The sequence below is a fragment of the Micromys minutus genome (genome assembly GCF_963924665.1).
Source record: "Micromys minutus genome assembly, chromosome: 2".
In the NCBI taxonomy this organism is placed as follows: Eukaryota; Metazoa; Chordata; class Mammalia; order Rodentia; family Muridae; genus Micromys; species Micromys minutus.
In genome coordinates this window covers 29,621,827-29,642,956 of record NC_137971.1, presented here as the reverse complement: position 1 = coordinate 29,642,956, position 21,130 = coordinate 29,621,827, and the positions used below count along the sequence as shown (strand labels likewise).

Genomic DNA, 21,130 nt, shown 5'->3' with positions numbered 1-21,130 from the left:
TTCAGATCTGCAGCACCCATGTAAAATCTGGGCACAGCATTGTGTGCCTGGTGTGCCTGTATTCTCCAGGTGTGTGTGTGTGTGTGTGTGTGTGTGTGTGTGTGTGTGTGGTATATGTAGCAATCAAGAACTCACAGGCCAGCCAGCCTAGCTCAAACAGTGAGCTTTTGTAGCGGTGAAAAACACTGTCTCAAGGCAATAATGCAGAGAGCAACAAAGGAAGGACTCAGCCTCTGCTATGGCCTCCCTGTGCATGTGCAGGACTACCCACACACTCACCTGCACACAGCACACACATAAAGCACAGAAGCATGCACACCAAATTAAACCAAACCAAATAACCAGTTTTAGTAACTCAGCCAACAGAGAATACTGTTCCAATCCTTTAGCCCTCAAAGTGAACCGCAGCCTCTAAAGGCAGCCTGAGCCACTTTGCTAAACCTAAAGTGTGAGACTAAATATGTTAAAGCTGCCTAGTTTTAGGATATACTTTCTAACAGCGATGAGAAAGAAATTGGTTACGAACGAGAGTCTAGAAAAGTCTATGTCTAGGTGAGTAATCTCAGAAAAATGTGTCCAATGGCATAACCATTATAAGATTTGAGAAGGGAAAAAAAATTCACAAAAATCCTTTCTACTTTTAGGATTCTTACAGTCCAGTATCAGCCTCTGCCCTTTCTCCTCTGAGGGTCTGGCTGCTACCCTGGCACTACAACCCCAGTAGGAAGGTGGCTAGTGATGTTTACTGTTCTGCAGAGCATGCGGCTAGCCTGAGGCTGGAAATGTACGTCAGCAGGAGAGAGTCATTTGTTGGCAGGCCTAGGAGAGTCTTGCAAGTGGGGGTTCAGTGGCAACAGCTTCAAGTCCATCTAACCAGGTCAACCCAACACTGCTAAACCCAAGATTCCATCTGCAAAGGCACCACCACAGACGAAGGGTTTGGGAAGAGGTCCATTCCAAGAACAGAGGTTCAGATGTTATATTCTAAATGCATACACTCATCCAAAGAGCACCCCTCTCTCTAAGAGATAGTGTTATTTATATTTGGCGGCTATGGGAGGCCAGGGCCCAAGATGCCCTTTTCTGTTTACAGCTTTAAGGAGAGAGATGTACAAACCTGCTGGACATGTGGTAAACTGGGGCAAGCTAAGACAGCAGCTGTTTCCTCTAGCCCTAACCAGGACTGCAGCTAAGAGTGTGAAGGACACCAAGTCAGGGGAGCCTGAAACAGGAGGGGGTGGGAAGAGCCACTGGCGTGAAGGACTGAGGAGCAGCAGTGTCCTCTAAACACAGCATTGGCACCATGGGTTCACAGCAGCAGTGGATGCCTGCACAGACTCACAGAAGAGTGAGGTACTCAGCACTCAAGCTGATGAGTTACTGACAGTCCACGGCTTCCGGGGAGTCAGTTCTGAGGATGTGGCCCTGGTGGGGGACCCAGTAATATTGTATGGCACTATACCAATAACCTGGGTACCGATTCATTCAAGAATAGGGGGTGGGGGTGGGGGAAGGACCCGAAGCTGGGAGGAGGTAGGAAGGTCAGGATAGATTTGGGAGAGGAGTTGGGAGCAAGTATGATCCAAACACATTACATTTGCATGAGTGAAATTCTTAAGAGTTAACAAAAATATTAAAAAGGTGAGGAGGTGGAACAATAGGAAAACAACATGAAGTAGCCAGGCTTCTGAACAACAGGGTGTGATGGTCTGAATAAAAACAGGCTCTTAGGGAGTGACAGCATTAGGACTAGTGTCCTTGTTGAAGTAGGTGTGGCCTTGTTGGAGGAAATGTGACACTGGGGCTGGGCTTTGAGGTTTCAGTTGCTCAAGCCAGACCCAATGTCGCTCTCTTCCTGCTGCCTGCAGACCAGGATGTAGACCTCTCAGCTCCTTCTCCAGCACCATGTCTGCCTGCATGCTGCCATATTTTCCACCATGACTATAATAGACTAAATCTCCGAAACCATAAGCCAGCTCCAATTAGATGTTTTCCTTATTAAGAGTTGCTTTGGTCATGGTGTCCCTTCATAGCAATAGAAACCCTAACTCAGACAATGGGGTTGTGCTATGGAAGATAAAACTCTCCCGGCTCCTCTGGAGAGCAGATAGACTGGTGCCACTTCTGAGACATTCTCAAAGTGACTGCCTCAGAATAATACAAGTTAGCAATTTGTGTCAAGCTCCGGTGGGCAATCAAGGGGCCTTCTGGTTCTGTGGTAACCCTGAGACAAAAATAAAAGCCTCCCAGCATTTTCCTGGGAATGAGGTCTGGCACATCGTGCCCCAGGTCAGCATGTCCCAGCCAGCCTGTGTAGCCACTGCTCACTGTCAAAGGAAGGGCCACCTGAAAAGTTATTCAGGAACAGGAATCCAGCCCAACAGTTGGCTTGTCTAAGATGAGAGGCAGATAGAAACGTTAGTAAAATTATGCTGCCAAAGTCTACACACACACACACACACACACACACACACAGACACAGGAACCACCCTTCAGAACACTTGGAGAAACTAGCTCAAAAGATGAGGAGCCTGATAAGTTACTAAATTCCTTCTCTTACAAACCTACCATCAGTTCTGGGTATGGCAAGGGGCCAAGCCTGTAATCCCAGCACCAGAGAACGTTAAGACAGGTCACAAATTAAAAGTCTACTTGAGCTATGCACTGAGATACTATATCAAGAGAGAAAACGAACAAAAACAGAAACAAAAAACAAACCCAATACCCCACAAACAAAAGGGACCAACTGATCAATACCACTAACTCGTTAGTTTACCTAAAGTAACATATTCATTGTAACATAGTAAAATATTTCTCCAGCTGCTCTACCTGTCTTCTGCCTGTCTTACCCTTGTATGCTTTAAAAGCCCACTAGCCCAGGCAGCTTGGTTAATATTCAAATCTCGGAGAATCAGCTCACACTGGCAAGCCTGGAGCTCGTCAAAATGACTGCCTCATGGGCATCTGTAATTCCAGCGTCTGATTCAATGCTGGGTCTTCGAATAGTGCACTGTGATTATTGAAAACATTCCTATTGAGTCCCCAAAGCACAACAGTGCTGGGGCTCCAGGCCCCAAAATACGAAATTTGAAATTGTGTAACGTATGTGTTTAGAGGAGCAACATGAGTCAATGTTTGGTTTGACTAACTCTGGGACTGAGTAATAAAGTCTACAATCAGCAATCCATTTCAGTTTCGGATGAGAACTGCTACTTGCAATTTAATTTGGGGGTAAACTGTCAAAAACAAATGGAAATTCCATCCATCTTTCTGTACTCTTAAGTCCCACAGGATGGAGCAGGGCTCTATCCCAAAGCCACTACATAAATGCTAAGTGCATGGTGACATCTGGCCTTCTCTCGTGGGTGCCAACCAGCCCCATTCAACCTAAGCCACATTAATTCCTGCTTTTAAAACCTAAACTTTGCAATCAGCAAACACATTAAAAATTGCTGAATTGTGCAGCTTAAATGAGCAAATTATATGAGAACGTATGTTAATTCTATCTCAGTAATGATGCTCAAAGTAAAACTTAACATAAGACATTAATGGCTGGGACGGCACGTCCTTAGAATACATACCCAGCAAGAATGAAGCCCAGACTAAAAACCAATTACTGCCACCAATAATTAACTAAAGAAATCAAAGAAAAGCTTAGTAGTATAAATGGGAACAAGATGTCTTCCAGTCATGCAATTGTTTTTTTGGTTTTTTTTTGTTTTTTTAAACTTCTGTTGTTTGTCTATTCTTCTCTCTTCTTGGTGTGGTGGACGCTCTCAATGACACTACCATAGAATACTTGGCACAGTGTCTTTGGGAAAACAATTGAAGAAACACATATATAAAGCTCAAAGCCTCCATACATACCCTATTTTATAAGTCACCTAAAGAAATAGTCAGGGGCTGGGGAGATGGCTCAGTGGTTAAAAGCACTGACTGCTCTTCCAGAGGTCCTGAGTTCAATTCCCAGCAACCACATGGTGGCTCACAACCATCTGTAATGGGATCTGATGCCCTCTTCTGGTGTGTCTGAAGAGAGCTTCAGTGTACTGAAAATAAATGAATAAATCTTCTTTTTTTAAAAAAAAAGTTAAAAAGAAATAGAAATATTTCTTAGAACAAAACACACTACTGGAGGGTTGTTCTTGTAGCAATGCAAACATCTGGGGATTTAACTACAGACTCCCAGAGCAGCCACACTATTGAGTAACGTGGGGAAAAGCTCACAGAAATGGGATGGATAGTATTTGTGGAGCTGTGGGGAAAATTAGAAAAAAAAGACATTAGATACCAGTGCATACATGCGTGCTTGTGAGAGAGAGAAGAGGGAGGGAGAGGGTGATGTTTAGAGACTGAGCAACCACAGAAAAAGACATTGGTGGTGTTTGTGTGTTAGAGGGGGTGGGGCGGAGAGGATCCAGGTAACCACAGAAAAAGACATTGGGTGGTGGGGTAGGAGTAACTAGGGGGACAGGGGCTTGCTGGTCAGCCAACCTAGCTGATAGCTGAAATGGTGGGCTTTCAGGTTCAGTGAGAGACCCTGTCTCAAAGAAAAAAAAAAAAAAAAAGAAATAGAACTATTAAAGAGCTATTAAAGAAGGCATTCCTGTGTCAACCTCTGGCTTCCACAGGTATCAATAAGGGTGAGCACGCCCCTTCCTGTACATACCCTCCCACACAGATGCAAAGAAACTCCCAACCCCCATCTGTGATGTTTGCTTAATTGTCCAAGAAAGGGAATGCAGAAAATATTCAGTGTTAGCTTTATCTGGCTGACAGATGCAAGTATCATTTAGATTTTCCCTCTCGTGTTTTGTTTTTTATTTCCCCACATTTCTGAATTGAACAATATACATCATTTATATAACCAGACAACATAAATATTCAAGCCACTCATTAAAGCAAATACACATCAGGCTAGATTTCACAGTACAGGAGCTATATCTGAATTCATTAGTAACTGCAGAAGCACTCTGCTGTGCTGCTTGGAGACGGTATTCCTCACAACCTTCTCTGCTCTCTGGAGAGCATCCTCCCCAGGGCTACTGGTTATTTACTTCTTTTTATTTCCAAACTCACAAAGTACTCCTTTGCATCCATATTTATAAGATCAACAGAACAGCCTTTAAATTAAGGACTATAAACAATGTAGATGCAGGGTCTGCCCAGGCAGGAGGAACTGAGAGCCCAAGCAGGGACCACTGATCATCCTTCTTACCGCTACCATCTACCAAGGCTTTGCTCATTCCTCAATGTTCTATCCTTGTTTCTCACTCCAGTAGCCAGGTATCTAAGTGTCTACCTGGTGCCTTTTTATTCTTATGCACATTTACATGCTCAGTGTGGGGTGTGTGTGTGTGTGTGTGTGTGTGTGTGTGTGTGTGTGTGTGTGGATGTGCATGCACGCATATGCTATATCTATCCAGGTGCCCTTGGAGGACAAAAGAGGGTATTGGATCCCCTAAAACTGGAATCACCGGTGGTTGTGAGCTGCCTAATATGGGTGCTGGGAGCCTATCTCAGGTCCTCTGGAATAGCAATGACAAAGCTAAGCCATCTTTCTAGCCCCTCTCTGTCTCTTACTTCCATTACATCCTATCACTTCGGGGTTGACTCTTTCTCCTACCCATTAGTATCTCCAATGCAGGCCTAAATGCTTACCTAACACACTGCACTAAGGAGAAACTATGCCCAGCTGATTAGACATCTAAGAACCTATCCATTTCACCACCTTGACAATTCTCAGCCTTTTAATGAATCTAATCACATCATTCCTCAAACTGGGAAACCTTTAATGACTATAACTGGCTCAAGAGTTAAGTCTAGATTCTTCCAAGACCTTGAAGGTACCAAGCTGTGTCTTCAACCTCATCTCACTGGCCGTCTCTCTTCCTACCCCACTTCAAGCAACCCTTCCGGCAACTGCTCCTTACCAGGCTGGTTCCTGTGTGTGACCGCTCACATGAAATAACTGCTGCCTTTGTCAAACTACCCCACTGCAACTCTGCCTGTTCTAAGGGGTACCACTATTTGAGACAACTCTACAACACACAGTGTATGAACGGTTTGTGGTGCTTATGTGAACACGTGTAGATCCCTTGCTGTGTAGAGTAAGTTGACTATATTTCCAAAAATTCTATACTCCCATTTGCACATTCTAAGAAATTACAGCATCCCTCTCACCTTTCAAAATCCCATCTACATCTAGCATGGTTTCTATATAGGAACCCCTCACCTGCAGAGACAGACAGAGGCAGACAGAGACAGACGGAGACAGAGAGGGACAGAAAGAGAGAAGAAAAGAATCGGTACTTGCCTCTTGCACCTCTGAAGAGGACTCTGTAGTGTTTCTCTAGTCGTTTGGCCATGTAGTTGGCATTTAGAATGGCGATCTCGGTGGCCTCTTTGAGACCCTTTCCCCCCATCATCTGCAACAGAGAAAAAGCCATTGAGTGGGAGAGGTAAAAGTCAAGAAACTAAGAGATGCCCCGGATCAATTTGTTCAAATGAGTTCACCAGCTCAGCATCGCTGCAGATTAAAACTGAATGGGAAACAAGAAAGGAGATCTGACAAATCTCCACGCTTGGGGACTGTTTTACTTTAAGTGCTAATTTCCTTGTTTTTCTGTTTGGTGGTGATGGGGGGTTGGCATCACAGCAACAAAGCCCAAAGCAGGCCTGCTACTGCTCCCTAATGAGATAAAAGATCTCTTCGTGGAAATGTAACATTTTTCATTTACTGTGAATTTGAGACATAAAGAATCTGATGAGATCTTGGCCAAAGTCCATCTGATCAGTTAGTTCTGTGTGGTTTGTCTTTCCATTGTCCACCACGAGGAATGTAAACATTATTCATGTCCAGGCACCAACTGCCAGCTTCAGTCTTTCCTATTCTGTGTGAGTCCTTGCCATCATACTGGGTACAGGACAAGAAGAGCAAAGGGTCTAAAAAAATCATGTTACATCAATGTTCAAGGCTGAGGGACCACACATCCCAGTGCACAACTGACTAAAACACAGGTACAAAGTTCAAAGTGAAGAGAGAACAATGTGGCCCCGGGCGAGTCAGAGTAGACTTCCGAAACAGAACCTTGAGAAGGAGCAAAGGACGGGAGGTTGGATTTGTAGGGAGGGGGGCTGCCCAGTGAGAGGACTGACAAAAGCCCACAGTGGGAAAGGCACCTGACTGTCATCTGGGGGTTACCACAGCAACATGGATTAGGATCTCACATCCTAAGTCTTTGCTTTGACAGGGACATGGTCTAGCCAACTTCCTACATGTCGGAGTCACAGAGCACCGCTCTCTAAATGCTCATGGCTCTAAGCACAAGGCCACATCAATTGGGTTTTATTCTCAGTGGGGTGGGGCCAACCAGGCAGTGAAGGTAGTACGAAGCCAGGAGGGATTCTGGGGCTTCAGGAAGAGAATCTCCTTACTGAGGATCCACAGTGGAGTGCAGAGTGTAAGGTAGACGCTCCACCCAGTGTCTACGGGAGAAGTAAGTCTGAAATAAAATAAGGCTCAAATAAACATTACTTGTTTAGCTTCAAAAGTCATACTCTGCTTGATGTTCTGGGCATATGGCCAAAGTAGCCTGAGGGGTTTGCTTTCTATATGTAAGAAGCCACTTCCAGCCCAAATATGTTTTTACAAATAGTCCAGTTTTACAGGATCCATGGCTCAAAGGGAACCGGGGATTTGGTTGTTTGCAAAGGAGACAATTTCATTCTCGTTGGGTTTGTTTCTCTAATTCGCAAATGGCTTGCATAACACTTCAAAGGCAGCTTCAAGGCTCCAGGGTAGAGAACAGTGGCCTTTGCTTCCAATAAACTTTTCATTAAAAAAATCACAAATGAAACTGAGCAAACTTGGAGATGTGATGTGGGAAAGCCAGGACTTGGAAGACAGAGGCAGCTAGGAGTCAAAGGTTCCCGTCTCAAAAACAAAAACAAACCCAAAAGGGGGAAAAAATAAAAATAAAAAAAGAAGTACAGGGACTGGAGAAATGGGTTAGTAGTTAAGAACACTGGCTGCTCTTCCAATAGACCCATTCCAGGACCCATACGGTGACTAATACCTATCTGGGTAATTCCAATCCCTGGCAATCTGATACCCCCAACAGGCACTGTATAGACACAGTATAAGGACACACATGCAGACAAAACGCATACACTAAACAAAATCTCAAAATACTATGTAAAAAAGAATCATAAATAGCCACATGACCATCCACGCCCATAGTCCCACACATAGGAGGCTGATACAAGAGAATCACAAGCTTGTATCCAGTCTGGAATATATAAGGAGACAGTGTCTCAAAATAGAAAATATACTTTCAAAAGAGAATCATAAATGTCATCACATTCAAACAGAACCAGCCCACAGTTACCCAGCACAATTTATAGAGCTGGGTTGGGGTTTGTCTCACCAGAGGCCATTGCTTTGAAAAAGCTGCTCTGATTGGCAACCTGGCCAGAGTGCCCATTCACAGATTTGATGGTCTAGGAGGTGGTCAGACCAGTCTGAACCAGAACTGCATCAGATCAATTCTGGTTTGAATGTTTCTTTGAAGAAGGACAAGGGGGGATAAGCCTGTTCTCGGACAAAACTCAATTACCCCTAAAAATCACAGTCCCCCAAGTCCTGAGTGTGGGGCTTCTAAAAACACCCCCAATTCCCATTACATCTCATTTGATCCTCCAAGCTGCCAAGAAAGGCACCCTATCTTGTCCCCCAGGATCTCAGCAGTGTCATAATGGCCATGTGCAGTGATTTTCACTTAGTAGAGCTGTCTGTTCCCAACAGGAAACCAAATGACGCAGCCAGAACATTCACATGACTCATGGAACTTAATCGTGTCTGGAAAAATGCAAAGCCATCATGACAACCGAAAGGAACATATGAGACAGTTCTGGGTGGCCTTCTAGAAGATTTTCTTCACCCCAGCATTGGCCGGAATCCCGGCCCTCAACAGTGTCCCCCGACACCCATCTCAAATCACAGATTTCACTTTTAGCCCCTTTGAGAAAGTGAGTCCCACCCCTCCACAGTAACACATGCTATTAAGCTCACCTTAATATAAGCCCAGGAAATGGGCAAGATGGAGCTGGAGCCCCACGGGGCCGCACTGACAGTCCCCACAGGCCAGGTGTCCTCATTTGGGTTTATGCAAACGATGGGATGACTGGGCAGGAAAGGAACAAGATGCTTCTTCCTGTATTGGTTTTAAAGCACACATTGAAAAATGATGTGGAAAAGATGCAATTGAACCTTCTCTAGGAGCTCTGTACTTCATAGGGGAACACTGATGGTGGGAGGGACCTGATACTCGCAAGGGACAAATAACAAGAAAGCAGCTTAGGTAGGATCTCTCCACTCATTCACTCATTCATTCACTCATTCATTCATTCCTCCCTCCCTCCCTCTCTCCCTCCCTCCTGCCTAATAGCTTCCAAGAACTGTGGTGGAAGACCTTGCAGACGCAACCCCACACAGATCCCTCTTAGCAACCCACAGCCTTTTTCAAAGCTTTCTGCTGACTGCGGAAGCCTGCTGATGAGATGGTGCCCCTGCCCTCCACTTGGAGGCTAACACTCGAACCCTGCCCCACTACACACCCTCTGAACCACCTGGGACACTCATTAGCTATGCATAATATAGATCAAAAGGAAAAGACAACCAGACTCCCAGCAAGCCGGAGCACTGCCCCTCCCAGATCACCACCACACTTTTTGAAAACTCCAGAAGCTCTGGATAAGGCCATTACTATAGTGAGAAAACTTCAACAACAAGACACAGTGACGTCATCCAGTTATCTCTAGTAATAAAGTTTGTTTCCTCCTCATTCATCATAGAGGTAATGAAAAAGCCAACAGGAGTTTTGTAGACCAAACTTGAAATCAGAAACATTTGCCTGCCTCTGTCTCCCCAGTGTTGTGATTAAAGCCAAGTTTGGCCGCACCCAGTACTTATAAGCTTTCTAATTTTAAGGAAAAGAGTAAAAATAAGTTAAATAAATAAATAAATACATAAATAACTCTAGGAAATGTGACGTCATATCCATGACGCTAACAGGTACTAACAGAACTCTAGTTCTGACCCTTATACTTTAGAACAGCTTCCTGCTCGTCACACCCAACAAGCATGTTCTGGAGCCCAGAGAGGCTGAACAGACACCATGGTTACTAAGTAAATGATGTTTTACTTCGGACCCAGCTGCTGGAAGTGCACTAGACACGAAAGTCTTCTTGATACGTGAAGACTCTGGTGGGAAGAACAAGTTTGGGGCATTTCTGCTTCTCCCCAAACAATCTCTCTCGAAGCCAGCACCCCACAACTCACACTCCAATGGGCCCCATGCCAGGACCACCTCCTCCATGGGGAATGCAGAAGGTCTTGTGAAGATTTAGGTGAGAGACATCAGACCCAAAGTCTCCAGGACGGCAGAGTCCCACCTGTCCAAAGGGAAAGAGTGAAAGTCAGCATCACAGCACCGGGAAGCACCTGCTGTTCTGTGCCTTTGTCTCCCCAGGAAAGGCAAGCCACAGAGCCACATCCATAACGTCCTGGGGCAGATGAGATGGCTCGGAAGTAAAGGCACTTGTTACCAAGTTTTAATACCTGAGTTTGATCCCCAGGACCCACATGATGGATAAAAGTGTCCTTTGACGTCCATGTGCACACACACATACAGTATAATTTAACTATTAACCATTAACCATTAAAAAAAGGGGGGGTTCCTAAAAGGTTCTGAGGTCAACCTGGCATCCCAGAGTCAAAATGACTGTGGTTTCTATGGAAACAGAAGCTGACCATTTAGCTCTATTCAGATTTAAAAACATATACTGGGGCAGTCTATAGCTAAATGTCTACCTTAGGAGAAAGGAAAGGAAGTGCCACTAATCCTCAGTTACAATGTGTTCTCTCTACTGAACAGGCAACTTTTACAGTATCAGCACCACATTCTCTGGCCAATTCAAGACTGGGTATTTATTATGTGTACCTAGACTTTAGGAGCTAGAGGATGCTGGGCTGAGGAAGAGGAAGCTAAGCTGCCAATTTTCCAGAGATAATCCAGATACCCAGCTGCAATATTCAACGGTTAATCCTGCCACTTTGACTGTGGAAAGATACATTTGCTTTAGGCTGCTGCAGCGGAACACAATCCAACTAAGGAAGGAAGGAGTTAAGAGGCAGGAAGGAGTTCACATCACAGGGACAGGCAGGCAGTCACTCCTACAACCCAGGAAGGCAGGACTGAATCTCTTGGGGTCCTGGCGAAGTTAAAACTCCAGGTAAATTGGTTTGGACAAGGTTGTTGGGAGGTCAGCATCTACCAGTGTTGGCCCAGAACTTGGATCTAAACTCCATCACCTAGGGAATGGAGAACTTGCCAGGTAGTGTCCCCAGAAGAATGCAGTCCTGACAGTATAAGCTACTTTGTTTCAACAAAATATGACCCTTTAAAACACTAAAAAGTAAATAAATATATATCTGTTTTTCAATGGGCACAAAGATCTGCACCTGGGCATTCATGTTTGCCCCGTCGAGGTAGACCTGTCCTCCATGTTGGTGAATCAGGGCGCATACATCACTGATATTCTCCTCAAACACGCCATTGGTGGATGGATACGTGATCATGATGGCGGCCAGGTTCTCCTTGTGTTTATCCACCTGTGGAGAGAGGGAAATTATGAGAGGACGTGATCTGATCTTTTTTCAGCCAAGACTTTGTTTGTTATTTTACAGGATGAGGGAAGGTGAAATCTTGGTGTTTGAATTTTTCACAATCTCAATCTACAACTGTGGTGTTCCACAACCAATTGGTCCTTCATAAATCACCCAAAAGCGGCAGCAAAGTCCTTTCAGGATAAAGAAGCCAGGCTTTGGATATGCCTCCGCTGACAGGGGGTGAGCCTAGCATGCACAGAGCCCTAGGCTTGCTTCCTGTACCAAATAAGAGCAGTACACTCCAATAACCATAGCCCTGGGGAAGCAGGGGTAACCTTGGGTACATTGCAACCCTGGGTTATATGAGAGTATGCCTAAACAAGATTAAGCCAGAAACAAGAGACTGCTCAAAAGATTTTTGGATAGTTTGGGTCCCATTTTGTAAAATGATTCTGCTTGATTCAAGCCACCTCAAAAAAATTATCCCAGGGCTGGAGAAATGGTTGAGCATTTACTGCTCTTCTAGAGGTACAAAGTTCAATTCCTAGCAATCACATGGTGGCTCACAAACCATGCGCTCTTCTGGTGTGTCTGACAAGAATAACAGTGTGTGTTTGTGTGTGTGTGTGTGTGTGTGTGTGTGTGTGTGTGTGTGTATGTGTGTGTGTATGTGTATTAAACAATCTTTTAAGAAACATTATCCCAGGCTGTTTGGAGAGTGAGGGGAGGTGTTTCTGTTCATGGCTAATCTTCCAGCTAGCCTTTCTGCCCATATTTTTAGTGTGCACGTTTCTACCTTCCCACAGTTACTTGATAAGTGCTAAGGTATCTATAAAAATCTCCTTCTCTCTCATTGTTTTGGAGAGAGGGTTGTTTTGTCTGTTTGGCTGGTTAGTTTGGTTGAAATTTACTACCAGCTTTCTATGTAGCCAAGGATGGCTTTGAACTTTAACTCAATAGTTGGTGCTACAAGGGTGTGCCGCTATGCCTACTTCTTTCATCCCCCTCCCACCCAAAAAAAGCTATTGTATATAATAAGGTAATTCTACTTGTTTTTCTTGGCAAGCAAGGGAGAGCAAGGGTGATACGGGAGGAAATACAAGCCATATCCCACATATTTAGTATTGGATAATCTTAGTAGCTGCTAGTGACTGAGAATATTTCCAGGGGGGAATAACAGAGGCAATGGGAAGGAAATGGAGGACGGGAACGATGAACAGGGCTGTGCGCTCTCAGCATCCCTCTGAGGGCTTTTGCGTGGGTTCTCAGTACCCCTGCCTAATAACCCTGACAGAATCACACCGCTATTCCATCAATTTCCCTTCTACTTAAGATGCAGCCTCCAGTCCACTGGTGGAAAACAGATACGGTTGCTAAGCAACCTCTCTTCCAGGAGGTGGAGAGATTGGGAGTGGGGGTTGGAGGAAACAGCACAGCACGGCTGGGAAATCTGCGTGTGTACTTTAATTCTTCACGCAACTGTGACCGTCTGACCGTGAACAGAAAAATATGAGGGTTGAGAGGGAAGCAGGCCCAGCAGTTTTTACCCCATGACATCACAATAAATGTCCGCCTGTTTCACACCCCTCCATCCCCACCTCAGTCCTCCACAGACCCTTCAACGGCAACAATCCCCATCCTCTGTCCCTTCCCAGCCCAGAGCCCTCCAGTCTGTGATGGGGGAGGGGGTGGGTACCATGGCCTTGAGGTGAGCAAGGTCGATGTTCCCGTATCTGTCCACCTCCACAGGCTGGATCTTCATGCCCGCCATGTGGGCACTTGCGGGATTTGTTCCATGTGCTGACTTAGGAATGAGACAAACCTGTACGCACAAGGAGAGGAGGCAAAAAAGGAGAAAAAAAGAAAATCGCCAGGATATTACTTCAAGTTAGAGAAAAGTCTCCTAATGTGCCTATGACACACATTAGATGCCACATGTTTTTACTAAAACTGACCACTGGTGTCTTGAAGGGGAATTTCCATTTGAATCCCCAAATACTTTACTAAAGACCTCAGAGTGCCTTCCCCGAACCCAGAGCACTAAAGACAGGCCTGTGCCTTTTCTAACCTCATCTTAGACACAGCATATGGAAAGCACCTTCTAACAACATGAGGTTGGAAGCTGATCTCTAGGACTCCAATCCTGTGCTGCTCTTGGCTGAACCAGGGCAGAGGACAATGACAGACATATCCCTAGGCCAACACAACTGTGCCAACACCTACTGGGTCCTTATTCTTCTGTGAATGATTAGTGTGAGGATCAAAACCTCTGAAGGGAGAATGATTAACCCAGGCATCGTTCACCAATCATACTAGCTCCTGGAGAAATAATGCCTCGTATCCACGGTGCAGTGGGTGACTGACAAAATGGGACATGGCTTCAGTGGAAAAAAAAAAAAAAATTCAAGGGGCAGTGTCTCAAGACCACAGATGACACTGTAACCAAAAGACCTGTTGAATCTGGTTTTTGGATTTCACTCCTCCACTGAGCTGCATCCCTAATTCCCTTATTGGATTTTTTTTTAAACTGAAGTGGGGGAGTGGTGATGGGTACAAAGCCTGCGTGCCAGGAAACCAACGCCCACCACTGAGGGGCAGCCCCACGAAGGATTTTGCTAAGTATGGCATGGGCAGAGTTGCCAGATCAGGTTCCCATTGATTCCTCCACATCAGGGCATGACCCCAGGAAACTTGCAGTTTGCGGCTCTCAGGGGGAAACATCACGAGAGAGGACAGGACAGACATTTCCCGATAGAACTCAAACATTCTCCTATCCTGAAAATCACAGGAGCAGTATGGCATCTCCTCTGGGGAGGGGTTGTAAAAATGAGCTTCCTAAGGGAAAATGTGCCTTCTAGAAGATTCCTGCTAGCAGGACCTCCTTAGCTCCCCCAGAGGAAGGCATCTGCCAGCACCATGAAGACAGTTTCTGGAGCTGCACTCTAGCTATAAGACAGTTGGCTGAGTGCTGTCAGGAGACACTGAGTTTACAGTCACTTGTTAAAGCAGCCATGGGAAATCAATCCCACCTTAGAACAGTGGAGAGAGGTTCTGACACTCATGTCTCAGGAGATTGAGCAACTTTAAGCTACTTTCTCCCTAAAGTTAATTTCCCCTCACTTTAAAATCAGTGTCCTGCTGGATACAGAAGTATCAGAACCCAGATTTGATGTGCTGAATTCTCTCAGGACAATCCAACTATGGTTTATTCATATCCTTTAGGGAGATGCTTTATCCTAACATCCAGGAAACCTGTATAGAAGCAGATTTCATCCTCAAAGAGTTGTTGATTGTATGACAGATTAAAACTGTTTTCCAGGGATTAAAACCTAACAAAAGCTGTAACTGCCTCAGGCATTCAGGAAGAGAAATGATTCTCAAAAATGAACTTTAAAGAGGTGTTCAGATGTATTGATGTGAGAGCCCAGTGTTCAGCCTTTCTATAGGAGTTCTCTCTTTCAAGCTGAGAGTTGACCAGCAAAGTGAAGTGCTTTGTGTCTGGCACATGGTAATTGCTAAATATGTTTGTTAAATAATTCACTTTTTTTTTTTCAAATTAAACTGATGAATCATAAACTTGGACCTTCTATTTCAGGAGCCTCTGAAACTGACTCAAAGCAATTGTGAAGTCACATCCAAAAACAGCTTGAAGTCAGAGAACCATCAGGAACCTGGGCAGTTCTGTAGCACATAATTTCTCCAATGAGGAGGGTATGATTGACTGAGCTCCATTAGAGCCTATTGTGTGGGAGCAGCTGCCTTAGACATCGCTAATGTGGAAAATCTTCCCTAGCTATTTGAATAATAAGTCATTCTCTTCTCTAAAAATGGGCTAAAATTAAAGCAGTTTGTCTAGAAGGCAGCTAGTGTTTCCAGCCTGACCGGTTCTGTCCACGTTTCTCAGCTCAGCGACTAAGAGGGCTTCCCTGTCTTTCTTTTCTACTGTCCCGAAGTGCAGAATCCTGCTCTCCCATATAGAAGGGCCTCATCCCCCTGGGATAGCAGTGTGCACAGTGGTGCCAGTGAAGATATCCTACCTGGGGATGGGGAGGGCAGGGGGACTGGGATGCTCAGAGAGAGAGCAAGAGCCACCAACAGCCAATCACCAAGGCTTGTGTTCACTCAATGCATAAGATCTCTCATCTGGAATGTCTGCTTGGTCCTCAACTCCTACATCAAAGCAGCTATTTCTTGGTGTCAGAATGAAGAGATAGGTAAAAACTGAGGGTTGGGAAGGACCAGAGTGGGAAAAACCTGAGTTCTGGTTGGCCCCATTATCAACGCTTGGTCCTGCATCTGCAACAGACTGATGTGGTTTTGGCACAGTGGTTGGTTCTCAACCTGTGTATTGTGAGGCCTTTAGCAAGCCTCCATGTCCACAAATATTTACATTACGATTTATAACAGGAGCAAAATTTCAGTTATGAAGTAGCAACATAAACAATGTTATGGTTGGGGTCACCATAGCATGAGGAACTGTATTAAATGGTCAGATTTAGGAGGGTTGAGATCCATTGGTTTGATGGTTTCTCTGCCAGTCAATGACTGTGCAGTGTGAATGGTCTCACAGAAAGACCTGCCCCTTGTCCAGGTTCTCAACTGAACAATGGTGGAGAGGCAAGGACAAGAAGCTTCGAGGCTCACAGGTAATTGAAACCCTGCAGGAACAAGGAGTGGATCATGTGGTGTTCCCTCACTGGACATCTCAGTTCCCTTTCTGATTCTATTCAAGAGCATTCATAGATCTAAACTACCTTTCCTCATAAAGCTAAGAGATGAAGGTCAGAAGAAACCAAGTGAATAAATAAGCCCACACTGGCATGTCTGTCTACTGTACCGTCATGTCTCCCTGGCTGCCACACTCCCTATGTACGCCCAGGGCTCAGTAATTTCTGAGTTCACAAATGGCATATTTCAAAGATTGTTAAAAACCAACTGAAATGACAGCTTTGTGAACCTAGTGCTTAGGGTACTGAGGCAAAACAATTGAAAGTTCAAGGCCAACATGAATTATGTACCTTAGCTAACATACAAACATATCCAAACATCAAAACAAGTGGGCCATGTGCTCAGAAAGACAATCTCAGCTCCTGGGACGTGGGAGGCAGGAGTTGAGTAAGGAGTTCCAGGCATTCTTAGCTGACCAGAGAGTATGAGGCTAGCCTGGGCTACGTGTCTGTAATAATATCAACAGTATAATGGCAAGTAAAACCTGTTGATGGTGTAGGACATGTATACAGTACTGCCCAAGTATGGAAAAGGCCTGGGCTCCATTTCCAACAACAGAAGAGGAGGAGGAGGAGGAGGAAGAGGAAGAATTATTATTATTCTATTCCCAGTGGGAAGACACACTTTTAGAATCAGATGGATAGGCTACAGAGGGAGAGAATATTCCTTTCTCATGTACTTTTCAAAGAAGAGGTGAAAGTTTTAAAATTGTTCACTGTAAAACTCAGACTAGCCAGAAAAAAAAAAAAATTAGCTTCTGTAAGCTCAAAAAGGACATGAGCTTGGTCTACCACTCACTGACATGACCCACTTAGATAAGAACCTTCTGGAACTCCTCTGGAATAGTCATGGCCTCTTTATCCTGCTCCTGATACTTACCCTGTAACCCTCCCACAGCTCAGTAGAAACCCTAGCATGGAGCTGGCCTCTAAAACAAAGGGTCCAGGAACAGAGGCCTCCTTTGGCCTTCAGGAAAGGCTGTGGATAGATCACAACTCCTCTCTCTGGGACAGTAGTGGTGCCCAGTAGCATCAGCTGGTCCCCAGGAGTCACTTTTGCAAACTTGACTCCCATGCCCAAAGCAGAACATGGAGCAGAAAAGTGCTAAGAACAATACCATGGGGGAACATATTTATTCCGTGGTATCTTGAGGATACACATGGCCCAGACTATGCTTGGGCTCAAAATTTCGAAGTCTTAGGCCCAGGGCTAGGGCCGAGCCAATGAGAAAGGTGGCAATGGGAACAATCAGGCTCCTGCCTCCCTCTCCCTAGAGAGCACTTCCATGGCAGACAGACTAACTCCACATGCTGGGGTTGCACAAAAGCCTTTTATCTCTGAATGTTCTCCCGCACGTATGATAATTATGTGGGATGTCTTGGAGGCAAGGATCATTGAGGGTCTCCCTGTCCACTTCCAAAAAGGCTGGAAAGGCAGATCCCACAGAACAAAAGCTCTGAGATCCTAGCCTGCATCCTCCCGGGAGCAAGCGCCACCCGCCCACACTCACCGCTCTGTGCCTCTCTCCTTTCTGGTCTAAGTAGGCTCTGATGGTGGCCAGTCCAGCATACTCCCCCTGTGCTCCACTGCCAAGACAAGAGGAGAGTCAGGGTTGTGGTCCTAGGGAGGTTTCCCCATGTCCATTAAAGATTACCAGACACTAACCACACGTTAAGCAACCATGGTCCAAGTTCCTATCATTCAGCACCTTGACAGGAAGAAAACAGCTTGGTACGAACCAAAGATCGGCCTTGGTTATCAGCTCAGGACCGTCAAATCAACCTGGTGTTACTAGGGGGAATTTGACTGGCTTAAGACAAAGGTGAGAATGTAAGGAAGCCATTATCCAGCTCTTACAAGGGGAAAACTTGAAATTATAAGAAGATATAAGGATCAATTCGTGGTCTTATTCCTAAACACATCCTGCTCCCAAACAAACCCCTTTCCGCTGAACTAAGCAATGATGAAACAAACATCAGGCTCAAACCAATGAGTATATGTCAAAAGAAAGAAGTCTTAAAAATGTAACCACAGCATAATGGTCACACCTAGAATAAGAAGCTTTTTCTAATGCCATCAAGTATTGAGTCATGCAAAGGCCACACTGTTTCCACAGAAACCTCCCATTCTTATCGCTCATGGCTTCTGCGCTGTGTCTGTGTGGCTGCAGGAAGCCTGACATTTTCTTGCAGGCAGTACTTCCAGAACATTCATAATGACTCACGGCCCTGTGAGCAAAGCGGAGACAACTGCAAATGGGTCAGAGTCCTGGGACCATGAGGCAAGGAAGGGGAAGTGAGTAACAGGTCTGTCTGCCTCCTTCACAGAGCCTTGCCCTCTGTTCTACGTCACGGGATATAGCTCTCATTTTACAGCTGACGCCAAAAGCACCTGCACACTTCATGGCTTTTAATTCAAGAACAAGGAAATGAACACAATACAGGGAAAATCACTACCCACTTCATATGTGGTCCCCTACTTCTCTGTCATCTACTAAAAGGGAAATAGAAAACCATACAGATATTCTGAGTGCTGAGGAAATCCACACAACGATCATATCATCCCAATCCTACCCATCCTACCCAATAACCAAGTCCAACTCTGGGAGCCCTCCCAAAGCCAACTCTGCCAGGATAACATCAGCTCAGTTCCACTACCATCTTTTAGCTGCACAGGCCACCCTTGAACCACATCAAGCGGATTCTCATCCTGGGGTTTTTCACACAAGGTCCTCTATCTTCAGTAAGTAGGCACCAAAGAGGCTGGCTATTCCTGAAAGCAAGGTTCTTGTCCACTTTATTCCTAATTTTATTCTCTATACCAGGAACACTGATAAAGAGGATGTATAATAACCACTAACTGGTGAACGGATGACCTTCCTCCTCCAGCAAACTCTCACTGTAGAGGCTGGAGAAAGAATTCAGCAGTCAAGGGCCTTTTGGCTCCTTCCAGAGGACGGTTCAGTTGTCAGCATCCATGCTGAGAAGCTCAAAACTAACTGCCTGAAACACCAGTCTTGAGAACCTGACACCCTCTTCTCACATCCTTGGGTGGGTACCACACACCAACACACACACACACACACACACACACACACCATACCACACCACACCAACACACACATACCACATACATACACACACCCCACATACATCATTTTAACAAACTTCATTGCATTTTACCTTATATGGTCATGTGATCCAAGTTCAGGTGGCACATCCACTGTGCATGGAAGGTTACTATGATGCTCATGCTATGTGACTGCCTTACCTCAACAAGCTAGACTTGCTGTTCTGTGCATTTCCCCACAAGCGACCTAAAAGAACTGTATCTTTATGATATGAAGGGGCTCTGAAGTAAACGCTTAGGAGATTTGTTGCAAATTGAGTTCTACTCATTAGCCCAGGCAATTCACACACAAGCCATCTTTTCCTTTGTAGTCAGGGACTTTAAAAATATGTTGTGACACTCTCATTTCTGAAAATAACTGTCTTAGGGTTTCCATTGCTGTGAACAGACACCATGACCAAGGCAACTCTTACAAAGCACAACATTTAGTTGGGGCTGGCTTACAGGTTCAGAGGTTCAGTCCATTATCATCAAGATGGGAATATGACAGCCAGGCAAGCATGGTGTAGGAGGAGCTGAAAGCTCTATATATTCATCTGAAGGCAGCTAGGAGAAGACTGGCTTCCAAGAAGCTAGGAAGAGAGTATCAAAGCTCACATTCATAGTGACACACCTACTCCAACAAGGCCTCACCTCCAAATAGTGCCACTCTCTGGGCCAAGCATATTCAAACCACCACAATAATCAATAGCTGTCTAATTAGACCTGCCCAAAAGAAGCAAACCATTACCTGATACTGGGAGCCTAGCCCAACCACACAGGGATCCTCTTTACCAAAATCCAGGCATAATTCCTAACTGCATTCTAACCATTTATCCTTATACCCCAGATATGTGTAGCCTTCACCCCTCAACAAAGAAACTTCTCTTTGTGGCAGATGGAGGCCACTGAAGAAAACCATAACTTGTCAAAATGCACAGAGCATGTGATCACAGGGTGCCTGGCCTCAGTGAAGACATCTACACTACAACTCTTGACCTAACACTGGGGGACACTGAAGAAGACAGGGCAGAAAGACTTTAAGAGAAAAAAGAAAACAGCTGTGAGATTGTGTCTCTGGAAAATGACTGGGAAGCTACATCCATGATACCTCCAGGTATGGCTATCTAAGCATGAGATGAACACGGGCAACACCAATGGGTATGCTATCAGGGAAGTGGGCTATCTTCTCGTGAGGCCCCGCCCGTTGGCAGAGAGCGGGTAAGTAGCCTTCCCTAGGGGTGAGCCCCCTTGTTAGTTATCCAACATAAAGTGGCCAGCCATAAAGTCATATGCACACAGGCAACACTAATGAACTCATCAGATTGTGTGTGTGTGTGTGTGTGTGTGTGTGTGTGTGTGTGTGTGTGAGAGAGAGAGAGAGAGAGAGAGAGAGAGAGAGAGAGAGAGAGTGTAACAATGAAAGGAAAAAGGCCATGGATTTGAAAAGAGAGCAAGAGGGTGCGGAAGGAGCTGGAGGGAGGTGAGGTGGGGAGATGATGTAGATATTTTATATTTGCCCATCTTGTTCTCTTGTATCCACACACACACACATGTACCCTCTCACACACAAATGAACAATATACGTTACTTTGTCGTTGCCGCCATCACATTGTTTGGACT

General features: G+C 45.2%; 1 protein-coding gene across 1 annotated transcript in view; it reads right to left on the bottom strand.

The window, feature by feature from the left end:
• The window catches only part of GLDC (glycine decarboxylase), a gene marked incomplete at both ends in the record, with an annotated part of 61,543 nt that overhangs the window by 4,474 nt on the left and 35,939 nt on the right, over positions 1-21,130 (bottom strand). The window contains 6 exons of the mRNA XM_080912900.1: positions 6,317-6,428; positions 9,074-9,215; positions 10,343-10,455; positions 11,525-11,674; positions 13,368-13,493; positions 17,910-17,985. Coding sequence (XP_080769026.1) covers positions 6,317-6,428; positions 9,074-9,215; positions 10,343-10,455; positions 11,525-11,674; positions 13,368-13,493; positions 17,910-17,985 — 719 coding nt within the window. The remainder of the gene's footprint in view (positions 1-6,316; positions 6,429-9,073; positions 9,216-10,342; positions 10,456-11,524; positions 11,675-13,367; positions 13,494-17,909; positions 17,986-21,130) is intronic.